Source organism: Cynocephalus volans, chromosome 11 (genome assembly GCF_027409185.1).
Source record: "Cynocephalus volans isolate mCynVol1 chromosome 11, mCynVol1.pri, whole genome shotgun sequence".
Taxonomy (NCBI): Eukaryota; Metazoa; Chordata; class Mammalia; order Dermoptera; family Cynocephalidae; genus Cynocephalus; species Cynocephalus volans.
In genome coordinates, this window is record NC_084470.1 from 108,937,096 (window position 1) to 108,963,638 (window position 26,543).

The 26,543-nt window shown below is 34.4% G+C and overlaps 1 protein-coding gene across 1 annotated transcript in view; it reads left to right on the top strand.

Annotated features, from left to right (window-relative positions):
• The window catches only part of GPATCH2 (G-patch domain containing 2), a 164,311-nt gene that overhangs the window by 82,701 nt on the left and 55,067 nt on the right, over positions 1 to 26,543 (top strand). Inside the window, exon 6 of the mRNA XM_063113450.1 lies at positions 18,147 to 18,214. Coding sequence (XP_062969520.1) covers positions 18,147 to 18,214 — 68 coding nt within the window. The remainder of the gene's footprint in view (positions 1 to 18,146; positions 18,215 to 26,543) is intronic.

Sequence of the window (26,543 nt, forward strand, 5' to 3'; positions counted from 1 at the left end):
TATTTATTGAATGCATGTGTGCCTGTTGTGTGCCAGAGTGTTGTATTTCTCATTTTTCTTATGTATTCTCTCTTTTTAAAACTTACAGAAAGCTGATGAGATCAGCATTAGACCCAACTTGCGGATGAGACTATTGAGGCACAGAGTGAGTTAACTTAGCTGGGTTACACAGTTAATATATGGCAGGGACAAGATTGCTTAATCTGACTGCAAAGCACCCATTCTTTCTTCCATACTATGCTGTTAAGTTAGATGATTCCCAAATGTTTTCACCTGCGAAACTAGGAAAATCCTGGCATTGGCCAGTAGCCAAAAGTAAATAAATAAATAAATAAATAAATACTGAAAATTGGGTTTCAGGAAAAGAGGCTCATTTGGTAGGGATTATAGTGAATTTATTTAGATATAAAGAGTTTGAAGGGATTCTAGCATATCCAAAAGGAGAAGAAAGGTTACTGGAAGTATGGAACTGGTATAGTTGGAAGTATGGGAGCTCAGATGGAAAAAGATTGTTGTTGTAGAGTGATAGTTGAAGCTGGGAGAATTAGAGCACTTTCCAAGAAGGTAAGTATGTAGTGAAAAGAAAGGAGGGCAAAGGATACCACTCTGGAAAATGTTTCAGTTGGAAAAGATAAATTTGTAGACAGGATGACTTTGTCTTACTGTCTGACAGGTTTTTTTTTTTTTTTTCTGTTTTTTGTTTTTACTAATATATCATTATGAATTACCGAGTTTAATGTTTACTTTAATTTTGCCTGTTTTCCTCTATAGTCAAGAAGGTTTTTCATGCATAATGATACACATGTCGGTTTGAAGTTTTGCTAATTTATAAGGAAGCATAAGTTATTAACCATACCAACAGAAAGTTCTGCAGGGTTTGTGTTAAATCAAGCAAAGAAAGAAAGAAAGAAAATGTAACGCCCAACATCAACGTAAGTGATTTGAGGAAGAAAAAAATATGGGTAAAGTTAAAAGGAATAAAAAAATTTTAAAACATTTTTGAAAGCTAAAATAATAGAGGTGATAAAGTGAGCCTATGGCTAGAGTTTGTGTTGGGGTGTTCATTTTTTCCTTGCTAGTTTTTAGTTCCAATTCCAAGTACACCAAGTACCTGCCTAAAACCTGAGTCAGTTGTCCATTTACTCATTCTACAAATATTGTAGATAGTATTTTAGATACATGAGATGCATTTTGAACAGTCTTCTCTTTCTGGCTTTGACTTAAAACAATCTTGTACGTAAATTTAGAAAGAAAAGAATAACTTCCTCTTTAGGAAGAATAACTGTTACCTCAATATCAACTCACCCACTCAACTGGTGTTGACATGAGGTACTAGTCTAATACAGAGGAAGTTATTTTTTCTATTTCAATTGATTAACTCAAGTGATTGGAACTAAAAACCAGCAAAAAAGGAATGGGTAGCCCTAACAACTAGGCCCGAAGCAAAACATCAAAACTGTTAGTAAAGCAAATTGGGGCGATAAAATCCAGACATGCTACTATGAATAAGAACTAGCATTTATTGAGTCCTTACTATGTGCCAGGCATTTTTCCAAGCACTTTATGTGTATCAACTCATACAATTCTCATAAAAGCCCTATGAGGCAGGCTTTATTGTTAGTGACCTTTTACACATAAGGCAATGGAAGTAAAGAGAAGTGAAATAACAAAATAACTAGAAAGTGGCAAAGCATGAATTTGAACAAGACACTGTGACTTTAAAATGTACACTAACCTCCAGTTATTTAATGCCAACTTAGCTAAGTAACTGAGCCAGGTATGTTCATATCCTGAGCTGAATGTAGTCAGTATCTCTAAAGCTCATGTTATAATAAGTTCTGTACTCTATCCAATTGTGTGGTCATGTGACATCTGGTCACCCTCTGAGAATTGGGAAAGTGCCTAAAGGGTCCAGATTTAAAAAGGACAATTAATTGTTGCTTAGTCCAGGTGGTGGTGGGTGCAGAGAATACCAGTTGTGAGCTTTTATTATCTTCAGATATCCTAATTTTTTTTCCCCCACAGGCTATAAATAGTTTAATAGATGGAAGGAGTTTAAAATGATTTCGTTTGAATATGAACTGTGGGCTGGACCATCAAGGTTCTGGTCAATAGTACAAAGTTGGGCAGTTTTTCATTATAAAGCTGATATTTTACTCCGTTAATAATAACTTTAAATTGCATTCTAGGGTTTCTGATTTGAGAATTGGATGTTTGCTAGAATGTTTTTATGGCTTCTACATTTTCAAAATGTGAGTGGTGTAGAATTTTGTTTGTGTTTCGTTGGGGAAGGCAATTAATTATAAGTTCTGTAAGAATCTTTTTGATAGATCTTATTTTGTATTCATTGAATTATTTCTATACATAATTAAAAGAGCACATTGAGTTTTCCTACTAATTATATTATCCCCATTGTCACTTACCAGATATCTATAGCTATACTCAATAAGCAAGGGCTTACTGAAAACACGTGTACCTAGGATTCTATATGTGATTCAAAACAATGAAAATATATGTCATGATCTTTGTGGAGATTTCAATGTAGATGTTGGGATAAAACATAAATACTTAAATCAACAAGTGAATATTGTTTTATTTCATATCTACAATGTACCAGATACTGAGCAATGTGTGGGAGAAACAAAGTTGAAGAAGATATGGTTCCTAGTCTGTACATGCTTATAGTGTAAGAAAGGGTTAGATAAGTAAACAGCTAATTAAAATACAATGTAGTAAATGATTTAAGCACAGTGCTAGGAGCCCAAAAGGCAGTCATTATGTCATTATGAATGCAAGTATAGGAGTATGTTACCTATATACTATATATGTTAGTATATATATATGGTATAATAAAATGAACCAAAATATTATTTGGTGCATAGTGACAGTTTTAAAATGAATTAATCAAAATATTAATATACATCACCAAACTCATTTGCTTGTTCTTTTGTACTGCTATATAAAGCTTGTCGAATTATGTGTAGATACTCTTTTTGGGAGAATTGTTTGTGAGAACTGAGATTGTGACTCAGTACATGGTAGCTTCTTTCTTCATTAATATATTGTCTTAGCACCTTTGATATCATTTATTGTCTGTGAATTTCTATATACCTAAGAAGATGGACACTTTAACACTAGCCCTTTGGGGATATTCACCCATGAAGATTGACATTTGGATTTGCTGACACATGTATTTGTAGAGTCTGTTAGTGTTCCCAGTTTTGCTTCTTAAATTTTCATTCAATCTGAAAACGTTTGTTCAAAAAGAAGTCACCCTTCTTTTGATTCTCCTTGCTGCAGGGTGGTGTTGTTTTCCTCTGCATTTGGTTTTCAGCCATTTATTTATGCTTATGACAGCCAAGTTTTGCATATTTTAAAAGCATTTTAACCTCCCTGCTGTTGTTTTTCCCACTTTATCCTTCCTTCTTCAGTAAGGTATAGAGCAGTGGTTCCCAAACTTTAGTGTGCATTTGATTCACCTGGAGGGCTTATTAAAACATGGATGGCTGGGCTCCACCTCCAGAGGTTCTAATTCAGTACCTTTGGACGAGGCCTGATAATTTGCATCTCTAACAGGTTCCCAGTGATGCTGATGCTGCTAGTCCGGGAACCACATTAGGAACCATGGCATACAGCAGTGCTTCTTAAAGTGTGGTCTGGAAACCACTGAGGATCCCTGAGACTTCCAACAGGTCCACAAGGGCAAAACTGTTTTCATAACAATACTAAGATATTATTTGTTTTTTTCACTTTAAGTTTTTCACAACTGTACAGTGGTGTTTTCCAGAGTCTCCAGGAAGTGTGTGCTTGTATGTTTTGGGGTTTAAAAATTAACACAGTTTTAATTTCCAATATAGAAAATATCAGTAGATATAATCCACGTGAACAAAAGCTGTTTGGAGCCCCCAATCATTGTTTACAGTGTAAAGTTTGAGAACTGCTGGTATAAAGAAAAGAGTGCAATGTTTTAGAATTAAGGCCACCAGGACCCTTCATGGTCTGGTTTCTTTCTGCTCTCTGGTCTCATATTATACCCATCTTCCCTTGCCCCACACCGGCTTCCATTCCAATGCTTGAACATGTAAACCGTTTCCTGCCTCCAGCCTTCATATATGCTATTTACTTTGACTGGGAATGTTTCCACTCCTACACTTTGCTTGGCTGCTCCATCTCATCCTTCAGGAGTCAAGTCAGCTGGGGTTCCACTTCCCGTCCACCTTCTCTGTATTTATTTTCTTCATGGCATTTACCACAATCTGTTGTGTTCCCACCTGTTTGTTTGTTTGTTTTATTCATTGTGGCTTCTCAGAGTAAACTGTCAATCTTATAAATGCAGAAGGCTTGTCAGTCTTGTTCACCAATGCATCTCCTTCTTTTCCTTGCTCAGGACATATAGTAAGGACTCAATATTTTTCTGTTGGGTAAATGAACTAAACAATTCTGGACACAAATAGTGGCTCTGCTATTTGTTAGGTAGGTGGTCTTAGGTAAGTAGTTTTAATCTCTGAGCCTCATTTGTAAGATTGAGATAATAATTAGAATCTTGCAGGGTTGTGAGCATTAGAAATATTTTATATGCAGCTTCTGAGAGTCCCTGCCACCTAGGAAGTGCTCAGTCAGTGTTTGCTGAAATCAATAATAATGGATACTATTTACTGAGTACATACTAAGTTAATCACAGAGGACAAAAGAGAAGAATAAAACAGTATCCCTGCACGTGGAGTTGCTCACAGCCCAGTGGACTGTGCTACTTGGCATTCTGTTTGTGTACCCAATCCAGCAGTTGGGTTGTAGTGACATTATGTCAGTGTTTCGCAGATTGACCATGATAGAAGATATGTCATTGTTTCAGATTCCATGGTATGGTTTAATGTCCATGGAGCTCAAAGTTAAAACTGATAGAACAATTCAAGAAATAATTGATGGTTTCCAGTTTCTTACTTAGATGCCACTGTGGCATTACAGGTAGCTTCTTCTAGAATGGATTTTTAAGAGCACGTGATATCCTGCCACTTTCTCAGAGTATATGGTGGTGCCGCACAGCCTCCTTTCTGTTGAAGAATTCTTTTAAACAGTACACCACCCAGAAAGATAATTCGGCAAATTTTTTTCTTATATTCTTTTCTCTGTTAGCTTTGACTAACTTGTGTGAAAGTGTCCTAGGAGTTCATTAAAGATAGTAATAGCATCACTTTAATTTTCTGTATTTTAGAAATTATGAACTACTCTTTATGCAAAACACCTAATAAATTGTATTCATTTATTCATCTTATTCTTTGCCTACTCCCTACTAAGTTTAATATTTTGTACTATTTAATTTTATGAGACTGGTATTAGAATGTTTTTAATTACATAGATAGCAACATGGCTTCTAAGACAACATCCAGATTTTTGAAAGGCCATTGTATTTAACCTGTTTGTAAATTACCTGTGTTATATACTGAGTTTTATGACTAATGCAAAATGACAATCATTTTTCGTAAATAATATTTGTGTTTTCGACTAATTTATCATGTGGTATAGTGTAATCAAATGCACCAAGCCCTGATAGCAATACAACCGTAAAGTAGACATAGCCTCTGCTTTGGAGAAATGTACATTATTTAGAGGAAACAGACATATGTATATTATTCTAACATGAAGCAGTATGTTAAGTGACATGAGAAAGATACAAAGAAATGTAGGAATTCAAAGTGAAGAATTTCTTTGTGAAGAGAGAAATTACTTTGTGTGTGTGTGGTCAGAGAAGCCTTCAAAGTTTTTCATTTTCATTTTGTATAAAACTGAAGAAAGCATGTATGTGTGTGTGTGAGAGAGAGAGAGAGAGAGAGAGAGTCTAGGCATGGGAGGAGGTTCATTCCTTTATTGCTTCAAATAGTGTGTATTCGACTGGTCTGCCAGTTCAAGTTTCTTTCAGGCCTTTAGAATTGGCCAAGAAAAGCAACTCAGCTGTAAAACATTTAATTTAGAAGCCATTATTATAGATAAGATACTTAACTCGTTATTTTATTTAAACTCATGACCTTTACACTAATTGAAAAGCATCAGTTATCAGCCTAGATAGTCACTATAACCTATAAGGTCTTTGTGGAAATTATTGTTTTGTGATTTAGACTGGGTATCATAAAGTTTTAATTTGTAAAGTATTCTGTAAAATTCAGTGTGTTTGGTAAATTAAGTATGTATTTGTATTTCAGATAGGCTCATGAGAAGCAATCATTCATTTGATATTTTTCAAACCTAACCTAGGTTGTTTTGAGTCATTTACTGAAAGGAGTGGTGATGGCTCCAAATGAACATTTCAGATTGCTGTTGCCTTCATAGCATTTTCCATATTTTATAACTATATAGTTATTTGCTTATCTGTTCATTGTCTTCACCCATACCTAGAAAGGAACACCAATAAGAGCAGGGGTGGTTTTATGTACCATTGTGTATCCGGATCTAGTGGAGTGCCAAGTAGACAGTAGATGCCGTTTTCTGCATTCACACCCTTCCCACTCCCACCAGCCGTACAAAAGCCCCTTATTCTGTCTTATATCTATTATAATATTTATTTTGTCATCTTATTATTGAGATGGTATCTTGCATTAGACTGTGAAACAATTAAGACAAATAATGATACCTAATAGGCTCTGACTTGTATGCTTTACAAATTATCTGATTTAATTCTCATAACTCCATAAAATAGGTACTATTTTCATCCCCATTCTATAGGTGAGGAAATAAGTTGAAATGCAGAGGAGTCAGGATTGGACCCAGACAGTCTGGCTCCTTGTAACTACTATGATATTCTAAAGAATCACTTTATCCTGGAGGAAAAAGAAAATTGATGAAATCCGTAAATTCCAGTTTATTTTATTAAACCTGGTGGATGGTGTATCCCATTGTGATCACTGCATTGATAGCAAGAATTATTGCTAGGACTCCATACTGTTTTGTTTTCTAAACTTATCACAAAAGTTATTTCTTTTCCACAGTTGATTTTGTAAGCTGTAGATTGTTTGAAAAACGTGATATATGTTATGTGAAATTTTGCTATAAAATGACAAAAAAGTTTAGACTGGTATTTAGTGCTTTACTATTTACTTGTGGATCACGTAGAAAGATTTTCAGCTATTCTAATGTAAGGATAATTCTATTCATGAGTATATTTAAATGGTTGATTTTAGTTTGAAAGTGTAGTGGGGCAAAAATTTAACACTTGAGCAAAAGAAAAATGTAGCTTCTTTATTTATACATGTGACATTCTCATGAGTTTCCAACTTATATTAGTCCTGGGTGTGGGGACAGTGGGGGAAGAAGTATGTGGGTGAGGGAGGAGTCTGGGAAAATGAAACAGATTTGTCAATTACAGGTAGCTCATTATAAACTATTTATTGTGCAGCTCAGCCTCTTTCTAACAAATGCTTGGTCTTGAGGTTCTCCTCCCCCTCCCATCTGCTTCTCCCCATGATGGCATTTATGTGCCCTGCAGGTTACAGGTGATCCATTACCCTAGATCCATGCATCACCCCTCTGTGCATGCACATCTCTCTGCCTTGCTGATCTCTGGCTGGCTGGTCTGGTCTGAACTCTGGCTCTGCATTCACTTATGTGAGTCTGGTTTCATTTGGGCTTTTGCGGTATCATGCTGGAACCCATTACAGAAGCCCATGGATTTCGGCCATTTGCTTCTGATCTCCAAGTTCCTATGCTTCCTTGGATCCCAAGATAGTGCTTTTCCAGTGGTCTGTCCCCTCGTTAGATTACAGGAACTGCTGGATCACCTTTCTAGCACAGTCAGGTTTTGGGGAACCAGCAGCATTCTCCCAGCTATCTATCTGGCTTCCCTTTCCACAAATGCAGCATTTTTGTTTCTGTGCCATGTTAGACTGAGTACCAACTCAAATGTGGGGCCTCTTCTTGAGACACGCTCCCCCCCCCCACCCGCCACTGTACTTTAGGAAGCAGACATTCTTCAGTTCCCCCATACTTCTCAGACCTTCCACCTCACTTTATAGGAGAGGAGTAGGGACATTTAGAACATTGATTTCTGACCTAGTTCACCTGCTTCAGTCTTAGTTCTCCTTTTGATGCTCCACAGGAATGAGAAGGGGCAAGAAACATTAATACCTAGCCATTGTAGGCAGGAGGGGTTGCCTTTTCCTGCTGCATGTGGTGGAAACTATGTTGTGCATCTTCCAGGCTCCTGACATAAGAGCCAGAAAGCAACTGTAGGCAAAAGTATGACAATTTAATGTATGAAAATACTATCTCCTTTTTTGTTGTTTCTTTTTACTTATTTTAATTTGGGCCAGCCTTTTTTTAATGGAGTCTGATGACATCAACCAGTCAGGGTAATCTAGCTTAATTTTTGAAGACTTGAACATAGATTATTTTACAGGATGAACAATAGTTCTAGGTTTCTAAACCTTCATTACCTATCCAAACTTTATTTTGTACAAACTTCTAGTCAGGTTTATTTCCATATATATATATATATGCCCTTTTAATTCATAACTTGTGCCTGCGTTTGGCGTTTTTCCTCCTTGCATCATCTTAAATCCCCTCTCCTCCAAGAAACACATTTTTTAATTTGTGCTTTAATGATCTTTAGTTTTTGAGCTCCTGTTGCAGTTATAAGGAAATCACACAGTTTAGCAGTTCTTTAATCTTTACTAGTTTTATATATTTTAGGTTTGTAACATATCAGCTACCTGGGTTATATTATGCAGTTCTTTAGAATCTTCCATAGTATCTAGCAGAGTGCTGGATATATTTAGTAGTTCAGTATCTCCTTTCTTTTTAGTGGATTCCTGGTTTTTTTTTTAAGAACAGAGGTAGAATTTAATAGATCTAACTGGCTTTATCATTGTTACTAATTAGGAATTGAGATTGGTGCATGTAGCAAGATACCTAAATAACCACAGCTTGTACAAGAGAGGGTTTTGTTTTGTTTTTTCTCATGTCATTAGAATGCATTTGATGACTTGATTACCCAGATAAAGGATGCCAGAGTGAAAACCTTTGATTCTTTTGACTTTTCATACCAAATCAAAAAATGGATGTTATTGCCTATGTCCCAGGTACCATAAAGTACAGAAAAGGGCACAAGGCACATGCCTTCTGAGTAAATCCCATTCAGAGAACTCTCCTCAGAAGCTCCACTCAGTGATCTCATGTACTTATAATTGTCCATAATAGTGACCTTACATGACCACTGTTGGCTGCCTCACTGATTCTATTAAGCAATGAGTTGAGATAGATATTTAGTTCTATCAATTTAAAGCTAATTCTGCTAATAAGTATCCCAAAAATGTGAGAGTCTGATCATTTCCTTGAAATAGATATTGGCCAAAGGATATTAAAAGTTACAAGTTATTATTTAGAATTTTTGTTATACTAAGATTGTACTTATACTGTTATCTATTAACTAATATTTCATTTTTTAATTAATTAATTCATCTCTTTGCTTCTATCTTCAGGAAGGGTTTACGTGTGTTTTATACTTGTAATGATTTTTCTCTCCCCTTTCATGTGACAGTCATGTACTTTTTTTTTTAGTTTTACTAATTTTTAGTGCAATTAACAGTACAACCAGGTCTTTAAACTGCATCACACAAGACTGAGTGGTTACCTGCATGTTTGCTTCAGGAAAATAGCCTGTAGAATACAATATTTTAAGTGTTTTATTTTTTAAATATAAACTATATGGTCAGCTTAAAAATGTGGAGACTGTTGTCATTTTTGTTATAAATTACTGTCAATGTGTCCTTGAGATTTTTAGAAACAATCTTTTAAACATCAAAAACAGCTGTAATTTTTTCCCTTAATGTAAATTGAGATTCTGTACAATACTGTCAGCCTAAGGTTGGAAGAGATTGACTAGTTTATAAAAACAGTTTGAAAAAAATTTCTATTGTTTACTACTGAAAAAACAATAAGAATAATACACAATTCAAAAGATATATGCACAACTGATGATGTTGTGACACATTTTCAAATAAGAAAAGAAAGAAAACAATTTTAATTACTGAAATAGTGATCATGTGATTTTATCAAAAAGATTTAAGTAATTTATAGCTAAATTTAAAAGCTACAGATTTTCCTAGTCTGCTTGTATTCCTAAATAAAAATTTTAAGTATATGTAGAATTTTTGTTCAAAAACCTATCTTAACAATTTGTTATGTCCTCAGTGTGTTTGCCAAACTTCGTTATCTTCACTGCCATGTTGCCCTCTGACCTCTTCTACTACCATAAAAGGAAAAAGAAAAACAGTTAATTTCACATGTACCAAGCTCTTCAGTATGTTGTAATTCTCCTTAGCAATGAAAACCATTGAGTATCTCTTTTGTTTTTTAAGTTCTGTTCTTTATATAATAGACTCTATAAGCTAAGCTCCTGGAGAAAATAAATTTCTGGCTTCTATTTGTCTATATTTGTGACTTTTTTTTTTTAACTTTTGTAAAATTGTGGGGGATGGGAAAGGGACATAAAAATATATATTAGAATTTTTATTTATTGTCTGAAATTCCTTAAAATAGTTGAACATTACTTTTAAAAGTGATTTGAATGTCCAGAGAGAAAAAAGAATTTTTATAAACAAATTCCTTGTCAGAAGCTACATGATGTGCTATATATTTCAGGCTAATGATAAGGGCTTACTGTGGGTCAGTGTGTCATATCCCAGCGGTGTCTAGTGAGATGGAGGGTTATCTTCTATGTCAGCTAGATAACCCTGTGAACAATTTTGAGCAGGCAAGATAATGGGACTGAATTCCAAAATGAGGGTTGAAATATACTGGAATATTGTTACATGGGGAACAATAACTTTTTAAAAATAAATGTAGTCACCTTTTGACATCATTAATCACATTTGATAATTATTTTTAATGGGTTGTGTTGTATTTTAAGTGGATAGATTGAGTAAAGTATGAAGCGAATCAAATATATAATTATGTTTTTAAATAGATAAATTAAAAAATGACATTCTCCCACATGTGGGAGACTTTTATCAATAGCAAGCTGCTGAGCAAGAATGGAAACATTTTTTCTTCTCTGTTATGAATATTGAATTGACATTTCTTAATTGCTGTTTTAAGTTTTGGATACAAAATTATTTTGATCCAAACATAGGTGCAATAGTATAAAAATCTTTAAAATTGTTTTGGATTACTGTTTCCAGGATAGCATTTTCATGAACCATTACACAAAATATTAACACCTCTTTAAACAATCACAAATTCTTTTAAAGATTTTTAATTCAGTCTTTCTTCATTTTTGTCTACAAAGTCGGTGTGCCAAGCCTAAATATACACTTAATTTTTAGAAGGTAGTGTGTGTGTGTGTGTGTGTGTGTGTGTGTGTGTGTGTGTGTGTAAAATGAATCCCAAGAAAATACATCCTTTTAAATGTCGATATGAATTGCTTTGATATGAATTGAATAAGAAAATCTACATTTACACTATCATGGCATATAAATTAGAATTTTAGAGGAAGTGTAGATTCCCAATATAATTCAGGCATGTAGCAGTGTAATGAAATTATAAAGTTTTTTACATCATCTTGTGGACATTTTGTTTATTACTTTGACATTTACTCTTATAGAAGGCAGGTCTTTATGCACAATGGATTTTACAAATTCATATGTTGACATATTTTCTTGAAGCCCATAATATTGCAATCTTCATAGATGAGGGATTTAGGAAGCCTTTGGTCAGCCAGTAGAGGCCACTCACGGCTTGCTGCTAAAACTGGACAGCAAGTGAAACTCTTTACTATCACTGTTGGGCATCATGCTGAGCTGGTTCATTTTTAGTTTCTTACTCATAAAATTATTACCATGGATCAGTATGAAAAAAAATTGTTGCTGTATTTGTTTTTTAATTATGTAGTGATTAATCTTTTCTATTATTTAGATTATTCATTACTAGTGTATACCAGAAATGAAAATTTATGCACTTAATAATTATAAGTATTATTATTCTAATAGACGAATAATTCTAAATTCTTAGTTATTAATGCTGGCTTATTTTAACTATGAAGAAAACTGTACAATGAAGATTTAAAATAATTACATTGTTTAGTTTTAGATTAAAAACATAACAATTGCTAATGTTGTCATATATGTAAGCATGTGTGTATTATATGTATTTCTAAACCTTCATCATTTTAGTATAATTTTCATTTTGATGATTCTTAGAGAAATATATGTGCTACTAATACTGGAAAATGTACTAAGGTTACTTCAAAATCACCTGAAGTCTGTGTCTTCATATGTAATGCTGGCAGCTATGAGGTTAGGATCTCCCCTGTAACACATGTACTGATTCCTGCTGGGAAGGCTAATCCTCAATTGAAAGGAAAGCCTTGTGCTTCTCTGTGGCTTATTTCCTGTGATTTTATTTTATTTTTTTAATTCTTTTAAAACCTTTCTAGTTTAAGGGTGTAATCTCACGTTTAGATTGATATCTGCTTTTGAAGGAAAAACAGTCCAAGTTCTCTAATTTTCTCCAAGTTCCTTCACATATTCTCATCATGGAGTGTTTACTCCCCTCTAGTATAATTTTAAATGTGTGCTACTTTTGCTGTAGTGATTAGTGGTAGAGCCATTTGTCATTCTCGTTGGTGCTGCCATGCCCCCTCTTGCCAGTACTTTATTTAATAGCCCGAATGCTACCCAGAAGTTACAAGCAAGGTGCAGAGTGTCCTGGGATGTATGACTGTAAGCCGAAGATTTTCCGCGAGTGTATTCTAGATTCAGGTCACCATTGACTGTGGTGAATCCCCAAATACAGAAAACACTCGCTTTGGTATATTGTCTACTTCATGTAGTCCCCCTGCTGGAGAAAAAGTACTAGGAGGTGGATAGGACAACTTCAGTTCAAATCTAGTTCCATGCAGTCTTTTTAGCCTACGGCTTGTGCCCTCACTTCAGTGAGTGTTAGTTTCTTCATCTATTATTTGAGAATAATCTCTCTTCACTCTAGGCACCTTGCTTATGAAAGCACCTTATAAGCAGGCAAGGGCTATAAAGAATAGGGGTGCCTTTATCATTAATGACATTAGTAATATTTCAACTAATTATATTCATTCTTAATGTATTATGTGTAATGATCATTATCACACATTCTTCACTGGTTTATTCATGCTTAAGTCCTTCCAAGAAAGATTAAAATCTGCGTAGTAAAAATATAACACAATAATGTGGAACCCTTAATCTTGACAAACAGGTAAAAATCATCAGGTTCACCCACAGACTGTGTAGATGACACACAGACTCTATAAAAAGTTTTCCCCTAAAACTCATACCAATGTGAGCTCTGCTGATAAGATCAAAATTTTTTGTGAATATTGGTATTTTAAAGATATGAGTGATGATGAGAACCTTTTATATCTTTCTCTACCATTATTAGGTTTTATAAACTTTGCAACTTTGAGACATTTTCTTAGTTGGGAAACCTAATTATAATGTATACATTTAGTAATTCAGCATAACAGTTTTTGAAATCTGAAGTAATACAGTTGTCTTAAGAAATGGGTCATCTGCTTTCCTGAACATTCCTTCTGGGAGGGCATTGTCTGAAGCTAAAACTCCTGGTAGGTAAGGACCTTCCGTGACCTCCTCCTAGTATCAGACATTTACCAGGCACACATCAGGCATTCTGCGTACACCTATTATTTTTCAGTTTCCTGTAGCCAGTGAAGAGGATTTTTCCTGGTTCACTGTATAAATACATATTTTACTTTAATAGAAATCCAGACAAATGAAGATAAAATATTAATTATCACATGCATTTGTTACTGAAATTATTCTTCTTTAAAAACAAAACACTAAAAACTTGGAATTAGAGGAACTGTAACTCAAGACCTTATCAAGACATCAGAAAGATCAGTTCAATTTAACAGCATAACTAAAATCACCCAATGGAATGGGAACCATATACTGCTTGCAATAGGTTGCTAGCGAGTATTTATTGAATTGTATCAAATAAGCAGTATTGGGTTTAGAACAAAGAGCAATCAGAGGCTGCATTAGGTGCTAGATCACATTGGCAATAGGTCAGGATCAGATTAGGGAGACCCTTGCATACATATCTCATTAGTTTTCATTTTACTTTCGGTGTACAGCCATGAGAGAGTTGACATGTGAAAAGCAGCAATTTAGAAAGTTGAATTTGGCAAGTGGGTAGGATTGATCAGAGTGGGGGGGAGGGATAAATTGCATACAACTCCCTTCTTAGAGGTGATTTTTTTTCCTACTTATTTCTCTTAGATAACTACTTTGTTTCTCTCTAATCTTATAAATGATAATCAATTCAGCTACTTGAATTATCACCTTTTGTATTTCCTTTAAAAGCAATTCTAAAGTAATTTTTACTGTTTTGGATGTTGCTTTAAAAAGTAATTCCAATGTTATTTTCTTGAATGTGTTTTTCATCCCCAAATAGATTGTGCTTTTTGTGAATTGTGACCGTTCTGTAATATTATGAGACTAAATGACACAATGAAATATTTTATTCATTCCCCCAACTATCTTGTAACAAACCTTTTAGAACACCAGTATAAAACACAGATGCCCTTATTAGAAATGCTTTTGGAGAAAGTTCCTTTATCCTTCTTTGTGGAGAACACACGTATGTTAACAACTGGTAATTAAAATTAATTACTGCAACACATTTAGAATATTATTGTCCTAGCTTTTTAAAAATGAATGTAAATTTATAGACTAGCCACTAAAATAGGTTTTTCCCCCACCTCTGTGCTCTCTTCTTTTTACTTCCTGCCCCCAAGCTTTGATGTCATATTTTTATAGCTGTTTTCATTGAGTTGATTTCCTTAATATCTGTCACAGACACTTGACTGACACATTTGTTGAACACACTGGGGGCTTTCATGCAGAGCCTGCTAAACTTTAAAGGATTGTTTCTTTTTTTCAAAGAAGTTGAGTCAAATTAATAATTGTCATAAGAGCAGTAGGAAACTTCTGGGTCTTGACAAACTGGCAGGGAGGTTCAGGCAATACCTCCCTACAGACTGGAAGCTGGGCAGATTTGATTGACCAGTCCTTGCAAAATTGAAAGGCCTTCCTTTGAATGGCAGCCTGCCACCCTAAGTGTTCATCAGTGTGGGCACTGAAGCAGAATAGCATTTGGAAGGCAAATAAAATATAGTAGAAAATCAGAGCAAAGTTGAAGGGGAATGGCTGTAGTTAGAGGGAGAGAAGAAAGAATTATGGTTTCTTGTACTTACGTGGGGACATAAAACTTTATTAATTTACAGAAGGAATCATAATCATTGAAAATATGAGTAGGCTATCATCCATATTGAATAACCTCTGTATTAATCTTAAGACTGTTGTGTCTCAGATAAGTTTACCAGATTTGGGAAGTGATTTGTTCATCTATGTAATTGGAAAAGAATAGGATGGGAAGCACTGGGTTTGATAATGACAAAATGAAAATGAGAAGTAAAACCAACTATTCTGGTTTTCTTTTCGAGTCATAAAATTGGTGATAACACATCAGTGACAAAAAGAATAAGAAGTTGCTTTTAATGTGTCTAATAAACTTGAGAGAATTGATTTTTTTGTCATTGATAATTTTTAGCTAAATTCCTATATGTTGATACTTACAGACCTTATGAATTGATAATGGTACTTGCGTAACTGTTATTAAATTTTTATCTCTCACTACTATGTTCCTGTTTTCTGAGGCTGATACAACAATAGTAGCAAAAAATGAGACCCATGTGATCTTTTAGCATTATGACATAAAAGTTATGTTATCTAGAAACCATCTCTTTCTAGCTTAGGGGTTTTGTGTGTGTGTGTGTGTGTGTGTGTGTGTGTGTGTGTGTGTGTGTGTGTGTGTGTAATAAGCATGGTTACTGAAAAGAAGTATACCTATTTTATTTAGGATTGTAGTCATTACTGATGTAGTAGTAGTTAACAAATGAATCATAAGAATTCAAGATATGTAATGTGATGTCTAAGGTTATCATCACTAAATATTGGCTAATTACATAAATGATTGTCTCCAGAGTTTTAACAATAACAAGAATTGGATTATGGAGATACTGTTTCTCATAAAGAAAAGAATACTCTTCCCTATCTAATATTATGGAATAAAATTTATTTTTTCTTACTAATTAACTTTACTATGTGAATATTTTATTGGATATTTAAAGTGTAGTACTTTTTTTAAAATTTGTGATTTCTTTTTAAGTCATTCCTGGAATTACTGTCAGGTATATATTTTGGAGAATAAAACAGTCACTAGATTTAGTTGCTCACTAGAAAGTAATACTTTGATCTCATGTTTAAAACTGCTTCATTTTATTTTTATAAAGATTATTATCTACCCCAAATTAATGATGAGACAGTTATAAATTTTTAGAAAGAGTTCTTTAGGTATGTTTCTTGAAGTTTTATAATACTTTTAAGTTTTCTGCTAATAATCATATTAAACACATGTTTTAAAGAATAGTCACCTCTATTTTTTTAATGGGCTGTGTACTAGGTAAATATTTAAATATCTACATTTGATACTGTAAATCTTTTGTGGGTTGTTTTCCACAATTGAATTGAGTTTATGGGTTTTTAATACATATGTACGATTTCTGAGAAATACATTGTATGATTATTTCTGACTAGATTGAAAGCTTACATTTGTAATATGGTATAAATTAGTTATAAATTCTGTTTTATTGTATTCGGTTGCATTGTTTTCATCAGGCAATTTATCACATGGGTGTATGTGAATTTTTTTTATTTATTAAATTTCAGATTATGTATTTCAAGCCAGAGCAAGACTTAAACATTTTTCCATAAGTATAGCCTCAGGTAAACAAGCAATTTTAGTCCTGAAAATAGCTTCTGCTTCTGTCAACACGTTGTTTATTTTTTCTCTGAGATAAAAAGTTGAGTTTTCTGATATTTGTACCAAGATAAAGTCAGTAAACAAGATTAATATAGTGTGGAAAAGGTTGTCAGCAGCCCTGGCAAAGGAAATAAGTTGCCTGTACATAGAACATACTGTAAACTGAATAAAAGTGTCAGGTCCACCATGAGATAATGTGATCATGAACCTCTAACAAAGCATGACATAGGCACAGTCGGCTTTTCTCGTAGCCACAGTGTAGAAAATGGATTACTGTATTCCAGGGATACCCACTGGAATAGCATGAAAACCTCATTTTGAGATGAATGTGGATGTAGTCCTGGAGTTGAGCCACGTGTTTACCTGTGGTGCTCAGACTATAGGGTTACTAATGTCATCACCTATGCACATTCGCAATATTTGCATTTCTTGGGATTCCAAAATATGTGCTGGCATCCGTGTTACCCTAGTGATGTAAGAAGAAATACGTTTTTGAAAATTTTAGTTTCTTTTTAGAGACATTTTACTGCCTCATCATGCTTTTTTTTAAAAAAATTCTGTTGTACTTAAATGGCATTTCCATAATTACAGAGGTATTTTTTTTTATTGCAATAGAGTGTAATTTAAAGCCTTTTGCTGTAAATCTATGCCTTGTTGATTGCGATGGTAGATTCATGCACAGTGCTGTGTTTGTGTTCCCTTTGAGAGCCCTCTCTAAGACAGGAATTGTGAAATTCTAAAAAAAAAAAAATGGGAGTAGCTTATATCTTCCAGAAAATATTTGAACTTTTTAAAATCAGATTTTTTATTTTTAGAAATAAAGTTGTAAATATTGTTCTCTTAGGTAAAATTACATTTTGTTCTATGTTATTTATATTTAGGAACTACTACAAAAACATTGGTCTTCAGAAATGGCATCTGTTCAACACTGATCTAATTAAACCTCTTTTTTCACATAAGATTAAATAAATGTGCAGTTGTGCAGTATTTGGAAACAAGAATCACTGGTCTGTTTCTTAAGAAAGACGTTTACACTATTGTAAAAACACTTTCAAAATAGCCTTAACATTCTAGCAGAGGAACTACAGTAGGCCAAAACAAGTAGAGCATTCTTACCAGGAGCTGAGTTGTACTTTTGGTCCATGCAATTTTGTCTTCCATATGAGAATTAATGTTGTATTCTCCATTTTAGAGTGATATCCTCAAGTGGATATGTTCCTATTATCCATTGTCTCTTACAAACCAATCTGTGACTTATTTTTTGTTTTTAAATCTCCCTCCAGGTGCCCACTCCTGGCCCAGTCAGTAACAAGAGGATGGTTCACTTTTCCCCAGATTCTCATCACCATGAGTGAGTACTCATTCTACTTATATAACCTTGTTGGGGTGTTCTACTTGTTTCTTTTGAGACATTGGTAGCTATTGCTGGTGAAAGTGGTTTAATTTGTACCTGCGTTTAAAAAGAGTAAATATCAATTTACATGAAAGAGTAAATTTCAATTTAAATGAAACCACTGGTAGTAGTGCAAAAACAATTTAAATGAAACCCATGACAGAAATTTAAGTGAAGATTTTTAAATAGTCATTCTTAAATTTTATTTGTAATAGAATTTGAAATTCATGCATTGTTGATATTCATGAATTATCTTAAAACATTTAAATTTGCGTTACACTGGCTAGCGTCAAGCCCTCCTACTCTTCCATCCTCACTCCCTCCCTCCCCCAGCTCTTCTGCAGTTCTAAAATAAAGAGTAAGCCACCGGTTTCCTCCTTACTTCTCTGCTCTGCTCCTGCCCAGCATTTGGTAATAGTATTGTAGGATCGCCAAAGGGACCAGAATGTATTTCTGTTTCGCAACAGAAGGAAGAGACTACTAAATAACTTCAAAAAATTAAGCATTTGAGCTTTTACTTTGGTAAATTATTGCTTGAACTTCTAGGTGCTAATTCTTTTTCTAAATACATCTTTGTTGGAAAAGTTTGAGTTATTATGTATTTATATAAGAACATTTTATAAGGTCATATAGGATTAAGGCCCACCTTAATGACCTCATTTTAACTTGATTACCCCTGTAAAGACCCTTTCTCCAAATAAGGTCCCATTCTATGGTATTGGGGATTAGGTCTCCAGCAATCTTTTGGGTGGCACAGTTCAATCCATGACATCATCCTTACTTTTTTCTCTTATGTCCTCACATTTGTTGCCTCATGGTATTAAGATGGCTGCTGTTGGTTCACATCTCATGTCTGCTTGGAAGAGGGAAGGGCAGTGGTAGCAGCTCTCCTGTTTTACCTTTTATTAAGAAACAAACTTCTCAGAATCACTCACCTGCCTTCTGTTTAATCTCATTGGTCAGAGCTGGGTGGCCTAGTCACCCATAGTCATAAGGGAGGTTAGGAAAGCAGGCATCTAGCAGAGTTTTAGATCAGTCGTGACCGATGACTTCCATCTGGCACATAGTTACCCCTAGCAAACTAAGGATAAGAAGAGGATACTGATGGCTGGGTAGCTACTAACAAAATTTCTAATACTCAGTTCACTGACTTCTCAATATCCACACACACTGTTCTCTCCATACATACATATCTTGTGTTATACCCTTCCTGCCTTTCCCAAAGGAGACCACTTCAAAATCTTATCCAGTTCCTCCATCCATCTCAAAATCTCATCTAGGACCTCTCAGTAATAAGAAGTTTTAATCAGATCTGGCTGTGGCTTCTTGTAGTATAGCGTACATATACAGTATAGAATTGTGGAGAAGACAGGCCATTTCAACAGAAGCTCCCTGCCAGGAAATGGGGTACTTAATACTCGGCATGTCATAACACATACAGCCAATTTGGAAGCAGTCCTCTCTCTGCTCTCTTGGAGGACCTTCCTTGTGGTTTGTCCTCTGCAGAACACGGCTGATGTGCTCATTGCGGCAGGTGCCCTCCCAGGGTACTGTGCAGTTTTAGCAGCCCATTTCCTGTTGGTGAAAGTCAGGAGTTTGTCATTTGCCTTAGGAGTTAAACAGTCACAGCTGTTGTTGACCAAGTTGTTTGTTTAGGCACTAGGATTCCTTGGAAATTTTAGTGGGAGTCTATTGTGCTTTTGCGATTTCATGCTGGAAGATGTGCTGGCCTTGATGTTCTTCCTATGCCCTTCCTGAGCCCTCGGTTTAAAGGCTTCTGCCCTGAGGCAGTTAGGAACGAAGGTCTCCAGGGGGTAGGCACCAATCTTTTAAGAAACTCCTACAGAGAGGGATTGTGTGGAAGGTCTAGGCTAGAGCCCTAAGCCTGTTAGTCATATCACCTGTTCAATGCAGCTCCCACACCACTGCCTGTTTCTGTTCAGGTATTCCAAATTTGGTTTTCCAAACTGCAATTCCCTAATTAAGAGATTTTTATTCAATTTTGATAGTATTTTATAACAAATCTGTATTTTCATCCCCCGCTTCAGGCACGTACCTTACCTAGGTAGGGCAAGTGTGGAAGGTACCTTATACGCCCCACTCTTGACAGGGAAAAGCCACAGGACACCGCATCATGGGAATTTTATTTTACACAAATAAATAAGTACACAGGCAACTTCGTTCACACACACATACACATACCCATAGAGGTCCAGTGGAGTTACCGTGGGTTGGTACCCTTTGTACACTTTCAGAGACTGGCCTGTCTCTCTGCTTCAAAACTGACCTTATTTTGCTTCAGTTCATCTCTTTCATTGCTCTAGGAAGAAAACTCAGCCTCTGAAATTTTTCTATGATTTCCTTTAACAGAAGAAGATATATGGTCTGTGTATACGATATGGCCAGAGACAGTTTTAGCTGTATGCTTTGCCACCTTTCTAGCTGGAATAAGTGGGTCCATACTGACTGTTGCATGTTGTTGGTTCTACCTGCTTCCTAAGTCACATTCATGACACTAACTTTTATTATCATATTCAGCATCTCACAGTAGAAAAATTAAAGTATTCATACCCTCAGGATATACAAATAATTTTCAAGGGAATCGTGGTCACCAGTATAGTGTTAAGGGAGTCAATGTCTGGATCCCTAGCTTATATATGTCTATAAACTTCTTGTACATCATCAGCCCTGGTTATTTTGCTGATTCTTGCTTTTCAAAATTACCTTTCTCCCACTTTAGGAAACAAAGATCAGCCCCACCCCCAATCCTTATCTTATTTGGATGTATTAGTGTAAAATCCTCTTGGATTCCAGAGAGACAGTCCAAATATTGATGTGGAAGGACTGAATCTAATGACTTAAGTCACAAAGTGTTTTGCAAATTAGGCAGGTAGTTTCTAATTCTTTTCTTTTAGCAGCTGGTAGATTATTAAAAATACTCCTTAATCTAGAAATCATTGTGCAGTTTTGGCATAAAACTCTGGAGTAGCTCAAATGATCAAGTGACTGCTCTAACCAAATTCCTTTTATTTTCGTTTCCCAATTTGTGTGAACAAGGTTTCTGAGCACCCAAATCTATAAAAATAAAAGATAGGAATAGGACTGATGCTAAAAGTAATATTCATCAATGGATACATGAGCCAGTTTGGGGGAAAAGCTCATTAATGAAGCCCTTCTAATAAAATTTTAGTTTTTATGTTTGGAATTACCAAAATATATTTGTGCTGGTTTGATTAATTGAATACTATTGTTGGCTCCTTCAGACCTTAAATAACTGATTGTTATGAACTACCAACAATTGTTATCAGCATGGACTAGCTGAAACACCTTTTGAAATAATTCTTTAACTAGATAGTTTTATATAGTCACAGTAATTTAAGACATGTGTACACACACACATACATATTTTTGTTGTAGAAGAAGATCATAGAGTAATAAAAGGCTTTCAAGCATAAAAATATTTCAGGATAAAATTCTGTGAGGAAGTGAATTGGAAATATGAGTTTAAGGAGAAAAATAAACCAAGTAAAATTTCCCAGTTTTAATGAAGTACATGTCCTGTTTTTGGTTTTGTTTTTAAATGGATGAGGGTTGATATCAAATCACAATGATATTTAGATTCTAGTGTATATACTTAAAAGCGTGGCACTATGGTTTTATTTTAAAATAACATATATATAACTGATAGAAAATTAAATCCTTTACAGATATGTACATTTATGTTGAAAATTTTTTAATGTCTTCACGAAAATATGTGAGCACGATATTTTCATAACTTTTAGGCAATATGTACTCAAAAATGGTAAAGATCACTGTTGTATAGATGCTTTCAGGAAAAAGTAACAGAATATTCTACAAATAATGGTTTAAACAAATAGTGGTTTAGTTTAATGACATAGCCAGAAATCTGGAAGTAGTCAGTTCAGGGCTTTTGGGCAGTCAGTAACAGTATTTGCCAAAATCTCCTTTAAGGAATCTTTGTTGTTTTCCCCCAAATTCCCACCAGCAATTCCCTATACTTCCTATATTCTCCCTTTAGGTTTTTATTTGTACTTAATTATAGTATTTGTTGCATTATGTAATTAAATATACAGGTTTTATTCCCCTTATTGAGGCATGAATTTGCCAAGGTTGGAGACTTTCTCTTACACATACAGCACAATGCCTTACACATCAAACCATAGGCTTTTCAGTCAAGATTATGAAGTTCTACTGCTGGCTAGTGATGGAAAGTGTTCTTGAAGGCACCAACTGAATACTTGTTGAATACAATTGATAAGTGGCAGAGGAAGCAAGTACTAGAGCTAGAATGGACCTTAGATGCTGTCCAACCCAATCGGTTGATTTTTATAGATGAGAACTTGACACTCAGAAAGTCTAAATAATTTGCGTGGGTTCATGCACTAGCTCCAAGAAGATATAGGACAGACCACTACCAGAACTAAACACTAAAATTGTTCATCTCTGCATGACGGAATTACAGGTTGGTTTTTTATTTTATTGGGGGAGAGGGTCACAGGGTAGGGGTACCTTTTGATATTTTCCAAACTTTATATCAGTGAACATGTTACTTTTAGGTTTAGGGATGGGAAAGCCACAATGAATATTATAAAAAGAATGATACCTTAATATAGTTATATTGCATAGTTCTTCTGAGTAGACAAAGGCACTTTATATATGTTACTTTATTCTGTACTCATGTCAGCACTGCAAAGTAAGCAGGGTGTGAGTTGAGAGCCTGTTTCAAATAAGAGTAAACTACAACCGAAAGTGGCTCTGCAGATGCTTCTGGTCACATGGCTACTAAGTAATGAAGAACGAAACCAGACTCTGCTCTTTCTGTTACAACTCGGAGTTAGACTAAGGACACTCTCCAAGACCTCATTGTCATGCCTTGTTACGGTATCCCTTTATTTCTCCATACTTGAGTCCTTTAAACCCATCTTCTATCCTTGAGCACAGTAATTTCATCTTCAGTTTCTTTCTATCATTATACATCACTAACTAATAATGTTTGACCGTCAAAAGGAAACTGAAAGTTTTGGAGCTAGTGTGGTAACGCAGCTAACAAATGGTCCAGTTTTCAGTGTTATGTGAACTAGTTCATACCCCTTCTTGATGGCTGCACAAGAGTATAAGGAAAACATAGATTAACGTTGATTTTGTGTAATCCTTAGTGTAGCTTACCTTAGAGCTTGTAGTATGGAACCTGTGAGAATGGTGAGAAATAGTCATTAAATTATTAAATATTTAGAAACTCCTAATTGTATAGTAAGCAACAAATTCTATTTTCATTCAGTTAATGATTCCTCTAAATAAACATTTGTATTGCTTTGGAAAATCTCCTCCAAAAACAGTTTGATTTAGGTATATTTGAAATATTTTCACTTGCTAGAATTTTAAGCTTAAAAATAGATTTTAATAAACAGGGCAAAATGCAGATGGTAGGTACTGAGCGATTCTAGTTTGAGACATTCAAAGGAGTCTTCATGGAAAATACAGCTCAATCTGAGTGTGAACAACTCTAATAGGGAGGTTTATTAGAATCATTTTCTCTCAGTAAAGATAAAGTTAATGTAAGCGTTAAAGAAAATAAAAAAGAATGTTATAAGCCTAAATGAAACTATGGAATTAATCAGAATGCTCCTCATAAAGAGAAAAAAAAGAATGATTAGCAGGAAAAAAATAACTGAATGTTAATGGTTGACAAATATATGGTGTTTAAAAATATGAACCCTGAAGAAATTGCTTTGAAATAGAGGAAAAGTAAAAAATATTAGGCAATAAAAAAATTTTGCTAGAGGTGGGGGAGACAGTGTTAGTGAGAAATTGGGTAATGGACACAAGAATAATTACATTATGTAATGATAAATATGCTAATAATCCTGATTTGATCATCACATATTGTACACAAATACTGATAGTCAATTCTGTACCCTATAAATACGTGTAATTAATTATGTTTCAATCAATAAATAAAGCACAATGAAAAAATATTTAAAAATTTAAAAAATAAACAGGGCAAAATATTTTACAGGCTCTAACACAATAACATTTAGGAATTTTCAGTTTTGAATCCATGTGCTTAGATGGCTGCACAGTCAACAAAGTTTATTGTTGGGCAGCCTAGAAATGACCAGTCATGAGAAACAGAGCTGCTGAGCTGGGGAAGGGAAAAAGACATTTTTAGAGTTGACAAAGCAACACGCAGCATGGTGCTAAGTGTGGAAAAGCTCACCTCACCTGAAGTTTTCAGCTTGGAGTATGAGGAGATTGGAGACAGGGCAATAAAAGTTTGGCTAGGTTCCAGCCAGCCATCAAAAAAAAATTTTGGGGGGGAGAAGTTCTATAAATATAATATTTTATAATAATTTTAATTTGAAAAGTACTTATAGTAGTTAGGTGAACAGCCAACTTTGCTGCATACTTGTAGGAATATAGAGTCTTGTTTTTAAAGATAAACTAGTATGTGCTCTGTGCAGATATTGAGAATCCTTGCAGAGTGTCATTATTATGAAGTGAGATCGTTTTAATAAAATAACATTTAATGTTGTACTAATTGTTCTAAATACAGTTTAGTAATTATTTCTTTGAAAAAGATATAACTATATTTAAAGTCTAACCACTAACATATGATAGGTTTTTAAAATAGAAAATACTTAGCAAAGATAAATGAAATGTTCGTTAAAATAACTAGAGCTACACAAAAAGTGACTAGAGCCTCAATACAGCTTAGGCAAAGAATTTAGTATCTAATTTCTGAGTAAAAATAACATGTTAAATTTTGAAAGTCACATTTAATTATTCTGTTGACTTTCTAAAAATACAAATATTAAATGTGGAAAATAAAACTAATATATGACCATCTTTTAAAACAATATATGTAAGCACAAAATGGGATTTTCATTAACTCACCTTCCATGTATGTACTCTCTAAATGGTTCCAGAATTTCCTTTCTCTTTAACTTTTTCCAATCACTTATGAGATACATGTTTTTAAACAGATAAATATGATTTATTAGTTGATTTTTAAATTGATATTTATATTTTGCTTTAAGTATTTACCTGAGGAATTGTATGTAAATAAACCTTGTTTTAAATGTACATGGGTAACTCATAATCCTAAGATGAATTCCTTTATAAAGCAAATATTCACCCCTGATTTTATCTTTTGTGTAAATATTGAGTTTGCTTAGAGCAAGATTTGCCTGGATTAAAGGTTACGTTCACTGGGAATACTTTTACACTCTGAAATTTAGCATCTATTGCTTTATGGTGAAAGTGGCTTTAACTCAAGATTGAGATAAATAAGATATACAGGAGCAATTCCTCCCCTGATTTAATGTGATTCCCTTGGGTAAGCCATTTAGCTTACATATGTCTTAATTTTTAGTTATAGAATAAGTACAATAACAATCCTTCCTTATGTATGATATTTTTACAAAATACCTATGTAAAGAACAGAAAGATTATTAAACTAGGTGTAAAACATTTTGAAGTGATAGTGATGATGATATTTTATATTGTACAGTGTATTTTATTTTGCAGAGTATTCTCATGTGCACCACTGTTTTTAGTGTTTTTACTACCTCTGAAGTAGTCATAGTAGGTACACACCACCCACATTTCCTAGGTAATTTGACTTTTCTGAAGTCACACACTCTACTCCACTCAACCAAAAGTCAATTAAAAATAACTATTAAACATTTATTTTGTGTTTGGTAACATGTAAATCTGTGGAGGAATCCTTTAAATAGCACCCATTAGCACTGGTTTCTGTATAAATGTCTACGAATTAAAAATTCACATATTACTGTTTTCTACTGTGCACTACTCGGGGAAGGAAATTAATGGTGTCCTTTTCATCTAAGATTTTGGTTTGCTTTCATTTATTATTTGCTAACTTGGTGTGAATGAACTCCCTGTCAGTTTCTACATTAACACATGTGCCTTAGTCTTTTGGTATCCTCGGTTGTGGTTGCTACCAAGACCTAGTTCTTATTAAGTTGTGTGGGCTTACTAATTCTCTATCCTCTTGCCCTAATTTTTATTTTCACATCTTGATCTATGAAACTCTGTTGCAGGATGTTGGGTTAGGAGTTTGGCATCTATTTCTGCTTCTCCTTCTCCCTCCACACTTTCTGTTATATATTTCTTCATACTTTTCTCTTCAATAGAGTAGTTATGGTTCACAGGGAAGATGTTTAGTATAGAAGGTTGTACAACATATTGAAGGTTAATTCAAATTTTTAGTGATAATCCATTTAGAACAGTGCTATCCAATAGA